This window comes from Glandiceps talaboti, chromosome 18, assembly GCF_964340395.1.
Source record: "Glandiceps talaboti chromosome 18, keGlaTala1.1, whole genome shotgun sequence".
Taxonomy (NCBI): Eukaryota; Metazoa; Hemichordata; class Enteropneusta; family Spengelidae; genus Glandiceps; species Glandiceps talaboti.
Genome location: NC_135566.1, coordinates 13,876,598 through 13,894,022, shown reverse-complemented (window position 1 = coordinate 13,894,022; position 17,425 = coordinate 13,876,598). Strand labels below are relative to the sequence as shown.

Here is a 17,425-nt window from a genome sequence, read left to right as displayed (position 1 = left end):
TAAAGTAATCCGAAGTGTCATCAGATATGACAACTTTGTAAAGAAAACATTTCAACAACGGACCGTGTTGAAAAAGGGTAGCCAATGAATGTCCTCTCTCTAATTACCTGTTGTCAAAGTAGCCAATAATCATTTTTTCTCAGATTAATGAGAAATTATTAACCCATTAAATTTCCATTTTTTTGAAGGGTATTGTGACATTGACATTCTGGTTGACATATTGTAAATAATCTTTATCAATATTTGAATGGAATATGAAAAAGTGTCACATGTATATACCATAGACAATTGTTTATATATATATATATATACACCTTACATGTAATCTAATAAGTCTAGTTTTATCATTTTGTATTTTTATGTCATGCGTGTGTGCGTATGCGTGTGTGTGCGTGCGTGTACGTGTATGCGTGTATGCGTGTGTGCGTGCGCGCGCGTGAATGTTGTTGATATCCTCGTATGTTTTGAAGCACTAGTATGTTATGCCAGTGTGTTCTATAGGTGTGCGGTTTGTCAGCCATACAGGATATACAGTAAATAAAAGCCTTCTTGCATGCACTAATGCTCAAGTATTCTTGTAACGTGTTTTTGTTTATGGCAAGTTGTAAATCCATTAATTGCTTCGGCATAACGTTTAAATCCTGCATGGCTGCAACGCGTTCATGTCAATATAAAACCCCCGGCCTAAACATGTGTAGGCAGGTCATCGGGATTTTCGATATTTTATTTGATATTCAACACACGTGATGACATCATACCCATAACAGCAATCAATTCATCGCATCAAATTGAATTTGTAATGAACGGAAATGAAAGAAGTTGTCACGTGGACAGGCTTTGAAATGTGAGTTTAGAGGAGACATTACTACGTACACGTTGAGTAACCGCTGGTTTTTAACCTTCATGTTTTTGTACTCTGGTTATTTCTAGACGGACGGATGTGGTGATCAGATTCTGGGAACTCTTTAACACGGATATTATAGAAGCGCGAAAAGTTTGGTGGCGTTCTCAATTGCTGTTGCGTGTCTTGCGTGTCATTACTGATTTTACTAGACTAGCGGACGTTCTCTCAAGTGTGGTCTACTAAACTAGGAGTGCCCAATTGTAAAAACCGGACACAACCACGAATCACAGTTGCCTTAATAGGGGTCAATTGATACGTGCCATTTCCACGAGCTCCATAATTTGCCGTTTTCATCAGCCAGTCAACTTAGTGAGGACTCTCGTTTTGTGTACGGAAAAACTAGCAATGAACTTAAAATATTTTGTTGCTTAAATTCAACGAATTGATGTAAACGCAGGGTTTAAACATTATTATATGAACACGAGATCAAACTATCTGACGATAGCAAGAAGGGACTCCTTGACAACGTTCAGTGACAGTTTATTTTACCTTAAACAAGACTGTTGGAACATTGGCTAGGTCAGTACTGGAGTTTGGATTGCGAACTATTCGGCGTATTGACAACCTACTGCGATAAGTTAGCTTGACTACAACGTATCCCGTTTGAATGTGATACAAATACATCAGTTTAAACACAGCAGTATCAAAAGGACATTTGTACCACTGCTGGCCGTGCTCAGCTGGCTTCAAAAACAACATTCGTCTGAATAGTAAGAGCGGGTATGCGTTCAGACAAATGATCGGATTGTTTGCTATGCTATGCTAGACTTGACAAATGTAATGTAACGCATGAAGACCATGGCTCTGGTATTGAACATTTTGATGTCGTCAAACGAATGCTGCTAATTATTCTGCTGTGAATTGAGTGCTGTCATTTGTGACTCTGTACGTAGAGGATACAATTAGGTATGGAGGGTTAAACAGTTATTTTGAAGATTACGACATGGCTGTTGAACTTTTTTACATCGTAATCGAGACTATAATAGCGGTATTGGCTGTATTTGGGAACGGTCTCGTCATTTGGGTAATCTTTCGCTACAAACGTTTACAAACTATCACTAACTATTTTATTCTGTCCCTCTCTGTGGCTGACCTTCTAGTCGGTGCACTAGCAATTCCATTTGCTATTTTAACTAGCCATGGTTTGCCAAAACATTTTGAAGGTTGCCTCTTCATGCTGGCATTTTTACTGTGGATGTGTGCCAGTTCGACGTTCAGTCTGATCGGAGTTAGCGTTGATCGTTATATTGCTATCGGTCACCCTCTCAGATACCATGCAATTATGACCCCAAAGAGTGCCATTGCAATGATAGCCATGTCGTGGATTGTCTCGGGTATAATTGGCATGTTGCCGTTGATGGGATGGAACCTCGGGAGACCACCTGAGCCTCAATGTCTCTTCATGGAAATGATCGGTATGGACTACATGTTCTTCAACTTTGTGGTTGCCATAATCATACCACTCCTTGTTATGGTCATACTCTATGGAAGCATCTTTCATACCGCTAAAAAACAGGTAAGGATTTTTACAACGTAAGATGTTTCGTTCAGGGCGCCCACTCAGCCACCTCTCGCCTATCTATTCATTTATATGTATGTATGTATGTATGTATGTATGTATGTATGTATGTATGTATGTATGTATGTATGTATGTATGTATGCATGCATGCATGTATGTATGTATGTATGTATGTATGTATGTATGTATGTGTGTGTGTGTGTGTGTATATGTATGTATGTATGTATGTATGTATGTATGTATGTATGTATGTATGTATGTATGTGTCTAGTCTGCCTGCCTGCCTGCCTACCTGTCTGTCTGTCTGTCTGTCTGTCTGTCTGTCTGTCTGCCTGCCTGTCTGCCTGCCTGCCTGTCTGTCTGTCTGTCTGTCTGTCTGTCTGTCTGTCTGTCTGTCTGTCTGTCTGTCTGTCTGTCTGTCTGTCAGTCTGTCTGTCTGTCTGTCTGTCTGTCTGTCCGTTCATGCATCTTTACCTTCCTACTCACCTATCTACAAACCCAGACAGACAGGCACCCACTGGTCAATAAGCATAGTATTTACCTTACATATCAATGTCCGTATAATTTGCTCTGATCAATATCCACTCTAAGTATCTTTGCAGCAGAGAGAATGTCGGATGCTTTGTCGTGCGTATAACACTTAGTTACTAAAACTTACGTCCGTGCTAACACTCTAATAGCACAATTCTTGGTTAATACTCGGCAAAGCCCCCAAATCTAAATTTTACTTTCAACTTTGGTTTATCATTTAGTATATATGAGTACTACTAGAGTTTGGCACTGTGTGAGTCGATGATGGAGGTCGATAATAACCCCATGTAGTAATTCTTCCGTTGCCAATCACAATATGGGTTTGTTTCAACCACAATCGGAATTTTGCCATGTAGGCTTTCATTACCGCAGGTTCTATTTGTACATTTCAACTCAACTCCCAGTGGTCTGGGATTGCACGAAATTGACACATCAGACTTGACAAGTGCATACATGTACTAAAGATATAGTCTTGTATGGTGAGCCGCCGGTCGGTCAACCTACACTATATAGTTACTGTATTTGCTCTATGTACGTGCGTGTGTAGGTATTATCACTCAAAACCCAATATTTTGGGTGTTGTTCATTATTTTGTGTACTAAAACATTCGTTCCGCATCAAAATTTCTGCGTATCGTGTGTTTTAGGGACTTATTTTATGTAACCAAGGAAATGTAAAGTACAGAAATAACAGCAAAAAATCGAAGAAAAGAAACCATTCTACCACCCCGTGGCACAGTGATAGAATAATTTGAAAGTTACATACTGTGTACTGTACGGGTTATGGTATGATTCACACCTATACTAGAAAAATCTGAACAGTTTTCAATGATGGACTCCTTTGTATATCATACATCAGTCCTTTTGACGGCTATTCAACACAAAAACCAAAGAATAAAGTAGGTGTCAACAAATACACGACTGCTGGTTTTAATATCGATCTGTATATGTCATCGAACATGTGTTGCCGATATCTAGGCATAGACAACCTCATCCCAGTATTACTGCAGTTGCCGACAGACTGCACATATATCATTCACGCCTCCGCGGCCAGCCTTTCAATTTATATTCAATGTTACCAAATGGAAATACCATGGGGAGTATCCAATTACATTATAATTTAGAATACATTAAAGTTGGAACGGTTTAATTTAACTCAAGCACCATTGTGCATAAGCCCGCCCTTTTTTACACAACATAAAATAAAAATAAAAGCATTTGAAATAGTAATTTTTCTATAGTTCTGAACGTAAAGGCAAAGCATGAAATTGAAAGAAAACTTAGTTTGATTTTGAGATTAAACTCTTAAATGATACGCATAGTGGGGTTTGGGAAAGGTTTGAAATATTTACATGTTCAGTTGATTAATATGTAGCCAAGGAAACCCATTTTTGTTTACTCATAATTTGGGTCCTTTGTGTTCTGAAATCACATTGACGTAATCGCAGTATGATCAATGTAAGCCTTACTGTTGCTTATTATATCTTGTTTCGTGTTCGGTGAAACCTGACAACCACGACAAGCTGTCGTCGACGAATTGTGAAATGTCATTGTGTTTGTAGTGTTGCGTTTCAATACAAATAGTTTGCCATGCACAGAGAATTATCAAGTGACCACACTTCTTTTTACTAGAGTTTAGCTATATAAAAGTTATATGCAAGCCAGGGTAGTTTGAGGAGACGTGCTACGTGTGTTACTGATACTGTGCGTTTGTGTGACCTTAACTAGAAATCACGCCCTCTAGAGAAAAGTTAATGCTGTGAAGTATACGGCTAGAGAGTGTATATTTTGTGACGTCAGCTTTATGTGTTAGAATATATTGGCCGGCAAAATAAATGTGATGTATTAATATCTCTTCCCTAAAGATCAGTATTCTGATGTGGTTAAATTTCAGTGTTCATTCCCGAGTGTTTTCACAAAACGCTAGAGTGACGTAGAACAATGGTGGCGGTTAAACTATTCTAGTATATGTACTTGCTGCGACTGAAACACTACAAAATGTTTTGTTAGTAATATCATACACATTGAACAGTGTTGTATCACCTGTGGGTAAACGTATTTTTTGTAGCTGTATATACATGATGAATAAAATCATAATTAATTTTTGAGTATGCACCCAAAAGTCAGCACCCTCAACGTCGATACAATTTCAATTTGTTTCTGTACGGCTTATGGACAATATCGACCACTGATTCACATGTACGATGTACTAGTATACGAGTACAGTTTTACCATCATATGGTGACAGATTGAAAACTGAGCTTTGATAACTATTTAAGCATGTCACTACACCACTGTTACAATTTACAAAGTATATAATTGTGTAATAAACAAACATAAATTAGATCTCGGCTACCCGACTGTGTGAGGTCTAATCGATTAACGAGATGGTAATACATGTACAAGCTAGGTCATGTTATTACATGTAATTAAGTGAATGTTGCAAGTGTCACTATAAGTGATAAATCACAAACTTTTAATGAATTCAGCTAGAGTAGAAAAAGGTATTTTCAAAACTATTTATTTCTGAATTAAATTAACCGTGGTTTATAAACACTTCCTAAATAAGGAAAAGAATTGAAGCTTACTGTAAACATGTTTTTTACTGACCATATTTGTATTACGGAATGAAGCTTTGAATGTTGGATGTATGCCCGGAGGCCAACTTGTACCGGGAAGAGATTAGTGGGGGATACCCGGGAGCAGGAGAGCAACACGTCTTTAACTTACGGTAAACTGATCTGAGTCGTGGTAGAAATACTACGGAGAACTAATTGATTCAATTTAGTCTGGACTGCTGTAAGTGAAGGAGAACTAATCTAAAAGCTCTCGTATTGTTGGTTTGAGCATACACCATCTTCACCAAAAGTAATATTTTGAGTCCTTTGTGAGTTTTTCCACAGAATACGTGTCCTGAGATTCTGGTACCTCAGAGACAGCCTGTGTGCATTGAGTTTACCTCTTGGATTTGGTTAACAGCTTTACCACCAAAGACAAGTCGGTAACACTACCTACAGATAATATTGACCAATAATTAACAGATACTCTGTTTTCAAAAATAAGTAATTGATCAATTTTTCGTGAATATATATATCTTTGGTTATTTGATATAAAAATGTCCCAGTTGCAGTTAATGCAGGTTTAATACAATGTATGCCTTTATGATATGGATAAAAATGCCATGTGGTTCATCCATTTCATACTTTATAAAGTTGTCAGGCTACGTAAACGACAATTTCAAATAACCTGCATCATTTGTTACGATGCGATCATGTCATAACTGACCTAACTAATAACACATCGTCGTAAACCACAGCCTCTTTTACGGCACCGTCCAAGTGGTACGTTATTTCGCAGTGTCGCGGAAGAAAGTTAACAGCTCTGGTGTGCGAGAATGCAATAACATAATATTTCAATAGTCATTGTTCATATCATTACACATACCAGAAATATCACTCTGTTTAATGGTTTCCTCTTCTTGTCAAACAAGTGGTGTCAATATTGAAACCTGTAGAAAACCCTGCGGTAAGTCGGATTCAGCACCACACACACTGCTGTGACAAGAGAGAACTGACCTTACAGCGTAGTTACACTGCATGAGATGTCTGGTTCATTCGCCAATAAGTTAGCAAAGGTCAAAATGGGGGTCATGTAATATGTAATTGATCACTTTTGAGTACATATATTTTCAGTATAGATATAAACAAAAGTTGAACATGGCGTAAAGAACACTTAATTTTACAGCGGGAACCCCTTCCCCACATCCCTTCACTTCTCCGGCATGTTTCTTTTGATACGCAACGTTTGTACGCCATGGTAAGCAAATCAACAACATAATTTGCATTGGGTAATATATTGTGATAAGTGTTAGCAGTCATCATATCTTCTGTTTTATCAGTAACAAGCCCTTTTCAACTTCTCTACACACTGGTATGTTCTCAGCACAACTTTAAACTTTTCTTGTCTACCCCCCCCCCCCCCGCTCTTCTTGAATAACTTCCGTCAGGAAAGAAATGCTCTGTTCGTGAACAAGCGTCGTCACCGCCGCCATGACTGTAGATGACGGCGAAGATCTAAACACTTGTTTATTCTTGCCAGAGAGGGTTTCTGTTTCCATACAATATTACGGGCGGGCGAAAATAATTTTTTTTATTTCATTTTGACGTCGGCGCTGACAATTTGAGTCGCGGTAGGGTAAAGAGAAACAGAAAAAAAATAATACATTCACCCTAATCACTGACCGTCATGTGCAACGGAAAGATGAAACATGGTCATGATGTTTGTAAACTCATGCACTGACATGACTTAAATTGATTAAAGCTTTTTACTACTGAGATTCAAGTCTCCTCATTTCGGTTCGTGTTTCGTTTTACATACTATTATTACATCAAGTTCGAATATACTTTTAAGTGGTGCTTTCCGTTCAAGGCTAGATTCGAGAAACATTGCCATGACAATGGTTTGATTGTTCTCGTGTACCCTGTCAATACTAGTCAGAATTATAGGAGAATTATTGCAACGTTTATCTTCCGGTACTTCAGCCACTCGTAGCATTAAAAATCACATTATCATCAGAATGTACAAACAAACTGACTCATGCATAGTTTGACCGAAGCAATAGTATCCAACCAACAAGACATTTTTTTTAAATGCTGCAATTCAGCTGGTAAAGAATTGTTTCATGTAATTTAAGCTTTCATGTCGTTTTTAATGGGCAACAACAAACGCAATAATTACTAAAATAATTAATTATGCAAATGATTCATATATTCATTGGATATTTACAATATGGAAGATGTGTAGCAAGTTTCGTCAGAGTCGATGTAGTAGTTTTTGAGATATCGTGTCCACAGACTGACACATACACACACACATATCACATAATACATACATACATACATACATACATACATACATATATACATACATACATACATACATACATACATACACACACACACATACATACATACATACATACATACATACATACATACATACATACATACATACATACATGGACAGATTAAAGCATAACATAACACTCCCTTACATTTGCAGCTACGAGCCAAGGGCTTCTAACAACCCTACAGTGTTTGCAATCGGTGGAACTGACATTTCACCTGCTTTAAAACGTCCAAGCATTTTATCTACTTTATACTCCAATTTCCTTGAGTTCAGTCAAATAAACTACTTCCATAAAGTGAATGAAATTAAAAACGTGTAAAAGAGTTTCTCCTGAGACATTTCCAGTGTTACTTATCTGGTTTAGTTACATATTGGTTTTCCGTTTGCTTTTATCATGATTCAGTACCGACCTGTTTTTCTTCCACTTAAATAATTTCTATCTTATTCGATACGACAACTACTAGTATTCAAAATAAAGAGGTGAAACTAATCAGTGTCCTGGGTAATTTCCATGATTGTGACCGATCACTTGCTGTCAATATGTTTTAATTCCAATTTTAGAGTCAGTATTGTTTTGATTATTCGCTGAGTTCTATTTCTGTCAGCACTTTTCCATAGACATGGCATTGGTGATTGGTCCTGTCTTACAGCCCCCCCCCAACCTCCCAGCCCCCCTTCTCATTTTACAACCCTGTCGAGCTTTCCGGTCCTCTTTCTCAAGCACACATAAGCCCCAGTGACGGCCCACCACATGAGACCTACATAATGTATGATAACTAAATTGTGGCATGTTTGTGAATTCTGTGGTTAACGTAAGTTAACAAATATCATCCAAACTAAACAATTTTTAGATTTAAATCACGTGTCAATATCTTACGTTTATTGATAACATTTTGAATTCGATATTTTCCTTGATTCGAGAGTTATTAAGGAAATGACTTTACGCAATTTAATAAACTAATCAACTTTCTTAGGTTATAATACACGGTATGTGTTTAGATTGTAGTTTGAAGTATTGGAAAGTGTATTGACAGCCAACTTTGTCATGATGGGTAAATAAATTTATAATGTCCACTTCAAACAATCAACTCAACGGATAACAAAGAAAGGGCAGAAGATATGCAATATACAGTAGTATTAGTTATGGCATGAATTATCTGGAACCCTCTCACCTCATGACCTTGACCTTGACCATGATCGACCATCTTTTATTTTCCACATAGAGTTAACACAATATTCGGCGGCCATATTGGATTCTAGAATGGCATAATTTTGATAAAATTTTGATCTCTATTTAAAAAACGTGTGCGGTGACCCTTGGTACTTTTTATTAATTTCAACTAGGAATTTGTCGGAGTTTTCGTAAACAAAGTAACAAAAGTTGAAACGGTTTACTTCCGAGATGTATTTCACATTAAGTACTCTTTATAATATTAGACGAGTTTCCATATTTTTTCTTGCAAAATTCGAAGACAAAATAAAACAGAAGAAAAATGGTATTACGTACAAGCTACTCTTTATATTCAATATATGTTATTTTAGTATATATATATATGCACCTAATTCAGACTGCAGCTTTGTCTTCACAAATAATACTATAATATTTCATGATGCTAAACAAACACGTGGACAGATGGCACACGCACTCGTTTCAATCCCAGGAAATACTGTATCAAAACTGTATGACTTCTGTAAATATCGAATTCTAAGTAACAGTTATGTACAGTACATTTGTATTTTTAAAAAGAAACAGTTATGCTATACCTACATATTTATATGAGCGTGAAAATTATTAATATTGCTTTTTCAAGAGGCTCTGCTACAAGGAATTTTGGTATGAAGGGAGCGCGGTACCAGAGGATTTTAAATGATTGCTTGTTTCAGAAACTAAACAGTGATCATAACTAGATAGAAGGATCATTAAAAATGACATGGAATTCTGAAAACGGAGGATTTGGGAAGATTTAGTGGTTAAGATAATTCTGAGCAGTGCACTGTGTAGGTTTTAGTATTAATAAGCCAAAGAAAAATGTCTCTTTTCTATTCAGGCCAAATTATTTGGCAAATAAGAAACATAGGGTGTTTCCGATGAACCGACCGACCCTAGTTTAAGGCAAATCGTTATGGTAACAATTTACTTCTATTTCCATGTAAACCTTCATGCCTTCGCCTGTACGATCTGTAGTCACTTTTTAAAAAAACGTGGTTACAGAGCAGTTTGCATAACGTGTTCGTCTACTTATTTCATAATTGTCTTCATTTACTTCTTTTACACCTCATCAAACGCTCAAGGAAGTAAATGTGACCGACGAGTATCGAATCTTGGGGTTGAAGTAATTTTCAAAAAATTAAAGAAAAATACTTATTTTCTGAAGTCATGTTTAATACACACAATTTTTGAAATATTTTGCCTATTACAAAAAATGTCTGACTTTCATGTCAATTTCATTTCCGGTATTATAGATAGCCGGCCATAACTTGACTAGCTAATGTGTCTATATATCATACTGTTATCTATATTTGGTATTCATATCAGTGAATCACTATAACAACATCCCACTTGAGCTACTGGGGAAAAACATACAATCAATGTTGTCTTTACTTGGTGATAGCTAAGGGGAGTTTGACTAGCATAGCGATAATGGCATTGTAGAAATGTGCAAACAACGTACCCTGTCTAAGAAAAGTACCATTCTGTTTGTATTTGGTTTTTGATTCAAGTTCCATAATAATTAACTTAGTTAATTAGTCTACATATTTAGATCATTGACATTGTTAGATTTATTGGAAGCTTCAGGAAATAAGAAGATTGAGAAGATTGTATGGACATATAACTCTTTATTTGTCAAGACAGTATGACATACTCCATTACTGTCGGAAATTTATCTTTGCGGGAGCTCGAGAATAGTTTTTGCCGGATATTTAAAGTGTAAATATTGAACACGTGATCACACAATTTATTAACACTACACTACACTACAGTACACTACACTATGTATACTACACTACACTACACTACACTACACTACACTACACTACACTACACTATGTACACTACACTACACTACACTACACTACACTACACTACACTACACTACACTATACACTACACTATGTACACTACACTATACTACACTACACTACACTACACTACACTACACTACACTACACTACACTACACTACACTACACTACACAACGTCTTATACATCTGAGACCAGGTTTGAATATTGCTAGTACCTAACATACAAGCTTGGCCAGCTTGCAATTGATAAGACCTATTAGATATTTTAAAAAAGTGCTCATGGAATGTCAGCTTATAGCGGGATTATCACGTTTAATAAGCTCTGGATAATCTATTCCCTTACTAGTATACAGACCATTCCCGCTTGTCTCACAATAATGCTTTGTTGCTTCCAATCTAGCCGTATATGGAGTAGTTATTTCACTCCCTCGAAATTTTTTTTCTTGACGAAATGCAAGAGAAAATCACGAGATGGTGAACTCGTCGTGAATATATACAAAATTTAGACCTGCAGCTGAAGAATGTGTACAAATAAGCGCAGAGCGTTGATTCAGCTATAAAAACCATTCTAGTGGAACTAATGACTTTCGTTTTCTGGATTCCTTTGACAATTTTAGACATTCTGTAAGTAGCACGATGTTGAAAAGTAATGAGTTTAAATTTATAGCATTACAGCTATGTATAGAATTTGTAAGTTACACCAATCTCAAGAGTATATTAAACAATTCCCTATACATGATGCATAGGTTGGTTGTGTCTATGAACTCATGAAGACACCCACGTACGTTAATGACACCCTTATTATATTTACTTAATACAGGTAGGTACATACCTGCTAACCTTCACAAGGAATTACTCAGACTTGGCTTCAACAACACACTTTAATTTGTAACTGCGTTCTGGATTTCCTATTGGATAGGCCTCAGGTTGTTAAAGTTGGGTCACCTTCTTTGGATCCAATCACATTAACTACAGGTTCGATTCACTACAGGGATGTGTCCGTCCTTTCCCAAATGTTATATTCTCTTGTCACTCACGATTGTTAAACAAGTGAGGGGTCATTGATAGTCAAATTTGCTGGTGACACAACCGTAGCAGCCTTTAATAATCTGAATAACAATGAGTCAACATACGTTGAGACCAGGTGGACAAACTTGTTGATTGGTGTGGTCGTAATAATTTGCAATTAAACGTCAATAAGACAAAACAAATGATTGTAGACTTTAGAAAGAATAAAGTTGACCATATTCCTTTGAAAATTCTTGAATACACGCACAATACCTTGCAGGAAATCATAGTGACAAGTGAACGACTTATGACAAACGTTCACGTAATATCTTGTTACGGTACCTACATCTCATTCTCCATATTTTGTAAGAACCTATTATCGAGCTTACACTATAGTATTTGGTAATGAATTTGGAATTACTTCTATTTAAACCAACTTTGATCAAACCACTTGTGACTTTATGATGTACATTTCCGACATACATACATACATACATACGTACATGTACGTACGTACGTACGTACGTACGTGCGTGCGTGCGTGCGTGCGTGCGTGTGTGTGTGCGTGCATGCATGCATGCATACATACATACATACATACATACATACATACATACATACATACATACATACATTTGAAAGCAACTGTCACTATACTTGTGCAATGTAAAGTAAAATTAAGGCCTGCAGAAAAAAGCAAACATGCTGTATTCTGTACAATTTAAAGCGATACACATTTAACTTGGTTAAAATGTAGGCAAATTAAGCTATGAGCATAAATCAATTAATATCGTGCACAGTATGGGTTTACACTATACACGGTGTACTATGAAGGGCAACCCCTTTATTCAATTAGTCAACTTCGACCACTTACTGCAATGTCCATGGCTAAATCAGTGCAAAGCAAGTGTAGAGGTAAATGTAACCCGCAAGCAAATACAGGAGGTTCTGCGATTCCAAAAATAGTACAAATTTAAATGCGGATATTTATTACTTAATAGGCCATTAGTTAGTTTTTCTTTTTCTCACGACCGACCTAACCCTTGTTATGTTGTCAATCTGACATACAATTCGCGTTAGCGAACAATAATAATAAATTTAAAAGTGATCGCAGTTCTGTTGTTGATATGAAGTTGTACACAGTAACGGTAGTAATCGTACACTTTGAATGAAAACATTAAAAGTAACTAAAGTTTGAAACTCGATATGATATGATGACTTATACTAGTAAAGTTGTCCACCATGAGATGTATTGAATTATGTGGGTATACATATAGTATGCAGTCGTTCACAATGTATGGTGCAGCATATCCAATCAAATTGAGTTTTGGGTCCGCTCCCAAAATTCAGCACCCCCTTATGAGTAATTATTTGAACTTATTACTATATTACTTATATATAATATGGACCTTTAATTTACATATTACGTATTTTAACAATTTTCAGTGAAAAAGTTGTTGTTTGGGTGATCAAAAAAACAACACCCCAGTTAAAACACATTTCGACTGTCTACTTCAAGGCAAACAACTTACTAACATTGGATCGACATCAGCATTGCTTAGCGTCATTTATTAACACGTAGTAGCGTAAGAGTTTCATGATAATTTCGTGGCATCTCATCCCTATTGCCTAAATTTTATCATTTATTCAAATCATTACAGAGAAACACGATCCTCGGTGTTTCGTCCTATTAAAACAGAATTGATTTGTAAAATCAACACGGATAACCAGACAAGTCAATATTAATATTGGAACACAGTACTAAGGCCATAAACAAATAATTGTTTGGTCCCGGTTACCCGACCCCACCTAGTTTTTCACTGCCAACCCTAAACTTTTTTTTACGTATTCGAGAAAAAAATAATAAAATCGCGAAAATTGTTGTGAAGTCTCGCCAGAATTGTGAATGCGGAAATTGACATCAACTTAAAAAGACAATATAAAACTGTTCCTCCAATCTGTAATGGCTGTACATCTGATGAGAAGAACCCAATAACACAGAGACCAGTTGGAAAACAATGGAAAACCTGAACTTGACAATCAAACATGAAAAAAAAGTATATAATAAAATAAAAAATCTACATACCCCACCTATTCTAAAATTGAGAGTAATTGGAACCACACAATTTTTTTTATTAGGCCTAATTTTCATGTCTCCAGGAAAGAATATTGTATTAAATGTAACAAGGTTATACCTCACTTAGTTTGAATCACAGGGAGCTGGAGGCATGTGCGAAGATTTGCGCAATTCTTTTAAAAAAACTACTTTTTATTTTTAAAAAGCAGAGCCAGTCTTGGTTTTAAGTGTAGCCGCATTAAATCATATCCCATACAACGAAAAATGCAATAAAAACAACAACGTAATATCATTTTAACGTGTTGAAGTAACGGACAAACACATCACAAGGTTTAAAGTCAACAAAAGTTTTCTAAATGAAGACATAGGTAATATTTATTCATTTAGTTCACTGTCAACATTACGAAGTGAAGTTTATACATAAATCGATATGGCATGCATATGGTTCGTGAAATGTCAAACGACATTTGACCGGAAATTGTCATCGGCGTATGTGTGTTCTAAGCGAGGTAATAAACCACAGTCCTTTGAGAATCGACCTTTTCTACTTAAACTTTAATATATGTATCTGACGTTACCTGCTTTAATGAACAATTTGTGTTTGTTAGTACTAAAAATCACGGCGATATTTCGGTCACAGTGAGTACCACGACTAATTGTCACTAACGATATCACATGATCCTGTACGAAACTACATTGATACGAGTTTTAGTCGAGACATGAAAGTGCCCACAGTGTGTTGTTATTTGATAATGTGGTTTTCAATGAGCACTATAATGGGGAAAGTTAACACGAATTGCTTGATATTCAGTAAGTATATACAGTTGATGTTTATTGGATGTGGCGTTAAGTACATCTAATTAATCCAAGCCTTGGGTGAAGTGACCCTGTTACAAGTTAAGAATGATGGCTCGGTCTTTCAGAGTAAAACGTAGAAAAGTTTAACAAAACACGTTTGAAAGGGTATAAGCTGAGCTTTGAGGTGGTATTTCTTTTTGTTCAATATTTTATTTACTGAAGCATACGGTTTACCACCACTTACTCTTGGCAGAACCCAAACGTGATACTCAGTTGTAATCTGTATAAATGATTCTATGACGCTGTTTGTTATATATCCATTATCTAAGATTTGTTTTATATCTGTCTGTCTGTCTGTCTGTCTGTCTGTCTGTCTGTCTGTCTGTCTGTCTGTCTGTCTGAGAACACGATAGTTCAAAAAAGTACTGATTCAAATTTAATTAAACTTGAGGGATATGAAGAAGTGTGAAGCTCCTAGCGTTTTGTTTCCAACGAAACTTGAGAGGTGTGGTGGGGAGTTCCTAATTTTGGTTGTTTCCCAGAAGGCCTCACACCGGCGTATATCAGGTCTCTACTAAGCCATATTTGCCAATTTAAAAAAAAAAATTATATTATAGAGCGGTCACACGTTGCAGGTTAATATGTGAAAATGGCTTCTTTTCTCTGTCCATATGTAAATGTAGCTAAAATAAAAAAACAACAGTCTCGTCTTTGTTCCCCTTTTATATTTTTTAGTCTTCAATTCTTACAGACTTCTTTATGGGTAACTTGTTCAACTAGAATGTTAATGCAATGAGTTGTCTGACTGCCACTTTCGAGTCTAACCCACATATCTTGTTCTCTCTCCCTCTACAGATACGAAGTATAGCTGCGCTTGAAAATCACAACATGCCAAAAAGACACGGACGGGGAGGAGGAACCTGGAAAGAACTGAAAGCTGCCAAGTCACTCGCAATCATCATCATGTTCTTCATGTTCTGTTGGTTTCCAATCTACGTGCTTGACACCATATTCTTATTTTGTACATCGGGTTGCTACGTACCACTTAGCTTGCTGAATTTCTGCATATTCCTTTCACATGGCAACTCCGCCTTGAACCCGATCCTGTATGGCTTTGGTAGGGACTTTCGAGTTGCCTATCGGAAAGTTCTTTTCACAGTGTGTCCATGTTGTCGGAAATGTTTTCCGAATCAGGTCAGTGATTCGACGACGAAGAGTGTACGAGTGCCCTCTATCACTGATAAATCCCCGGGGAGAGGTACATTAAGTACCGAAGTTCTATGATCTGCATGTACGCCAGAGCTTTTCAAGATGAGATTTACATTTACTCGATCGATATACAATTGAAATCATCCCACCTGAAACAGATTCTCGTCTGGCTTGACAAAAATCTAATCAACATTGTAAATGACGGTTAGTGTAAGCGGGGTTAAGAATGTGATTAAAAAAAATAACACAATTTTGTGCGGAATGTGTAAAATGATGCAATAGACATTTACTACTACTACGTCAGTATTGTAAAAATATCGATCACTTAAAAAATAATTCATGACTATGAAATTATTAAAATACAAATGGCATAATTGTGTATATACTGTTTCAAATGCTACATGTAATTGTAATTCAATACGTTGCCTTATTAGCGTTAAGCTTAAATGTACAGAATTTTACAAAGACTTTTATAAGAACCTGGGCGTGCACACAGTTATGCCAGTATCACCCAAAGTCAGAGATCATAATTTATTCATTCGCTTGATAACTTCATAAATTATCGTAGAAGTGTTACTAAAAGTAACAATAGTGTAACTTAACAATAATGGACACCAACAAAGAAAGTTTGATTTGTAGTGAGTGGTGAGTGAGTGAGCGAGTGAGTGAGTGAGTGAGTGAGTGAACGCTCGCATGATATAAGGTTATGACACCCTAAAGAGGGCGCTCGTCTGCCTCCACCCTGGAATGATATTTGGCAAAAATAAAAAAAATAAATGTTTGTTTCAGAAAATAGGGTAGGTATGTCGCCGGTTTTTTTATTTCATTTTACATTTCATTATTTAATTACTTACTTAATAATTGTTCGACCCAAAGACAAGATGCTCGTTGGTCACACTACTTCCACAAAGGTAATAGTCTATAACATTTGATGAGGTGTACAAGAAGCAAATGAAGACAATTATGTGATTCAGAAGTAGAGAGAACACAATATGCAGATTGTGCTGTTATAGTCTGAAATGATATCGTTTCTCTCTGGAATGTGATTTCAGAAAAGTAACCAAAAATACTTTGGCAAGAAAATCTACAGGGAAATAGAAGTAAATTGTCAAAATTTTACCTTCTTGCTTGTAAAAAGTGTTTAGGGACGGTTGCTTAAACCTGGATCGGTTGGGTTATCGAAACACACTATTTTTTTTATTTCGCCTTAGTACTATTTATTTTTGGAGATATACATAAAATCCAAGAGCATTCTTTTCAACGACGTCTAACTACAGAAAAGATGATGTAAGATGTTGTCAGTAACGGTTTCTAATGATCATAGACAAAAAAAAAGTATCCACTGTTTCCTCTTACTGGAAACAAATGTTTAACATGTGCCTGAATTTCTACTTCCATTAAAACTTCTCTCAAAGAATAGAAAATTTGATAAATGAGACAGTTTCTC

At 36.3% G+C, this 17,425-nt stretch overlaps 1 protein-coding gene across 1 annotated transcript; it reads left to right on the top strand.

The window, feature by feature from the left end:
* The first annotated feature begins 1,089 nt into the window (after positions 1-1,089).
* LOC144448955 (adenosine receptor A2a-like) lies at positions 1,090-16,896 on the top strand. The gene is made up of 2 exons (XM_078139343.1): positions 1,090-2,420; positions 15,625-16,896. Exons 1-2 carry the CDS (start codon positions 1,848-1,850, stop codon positions 16,051-16,053), a joined length of 1,002 nt encoding a protein of 333 aa, XP_077995469.1. The 5' UTR covers positions 1,090-1,847; the 3' UTR covers positions 16,054-16,896.
* The last annotated feature ends 529 nt before the right edge of the window (positions 16,897-17,425 follow it).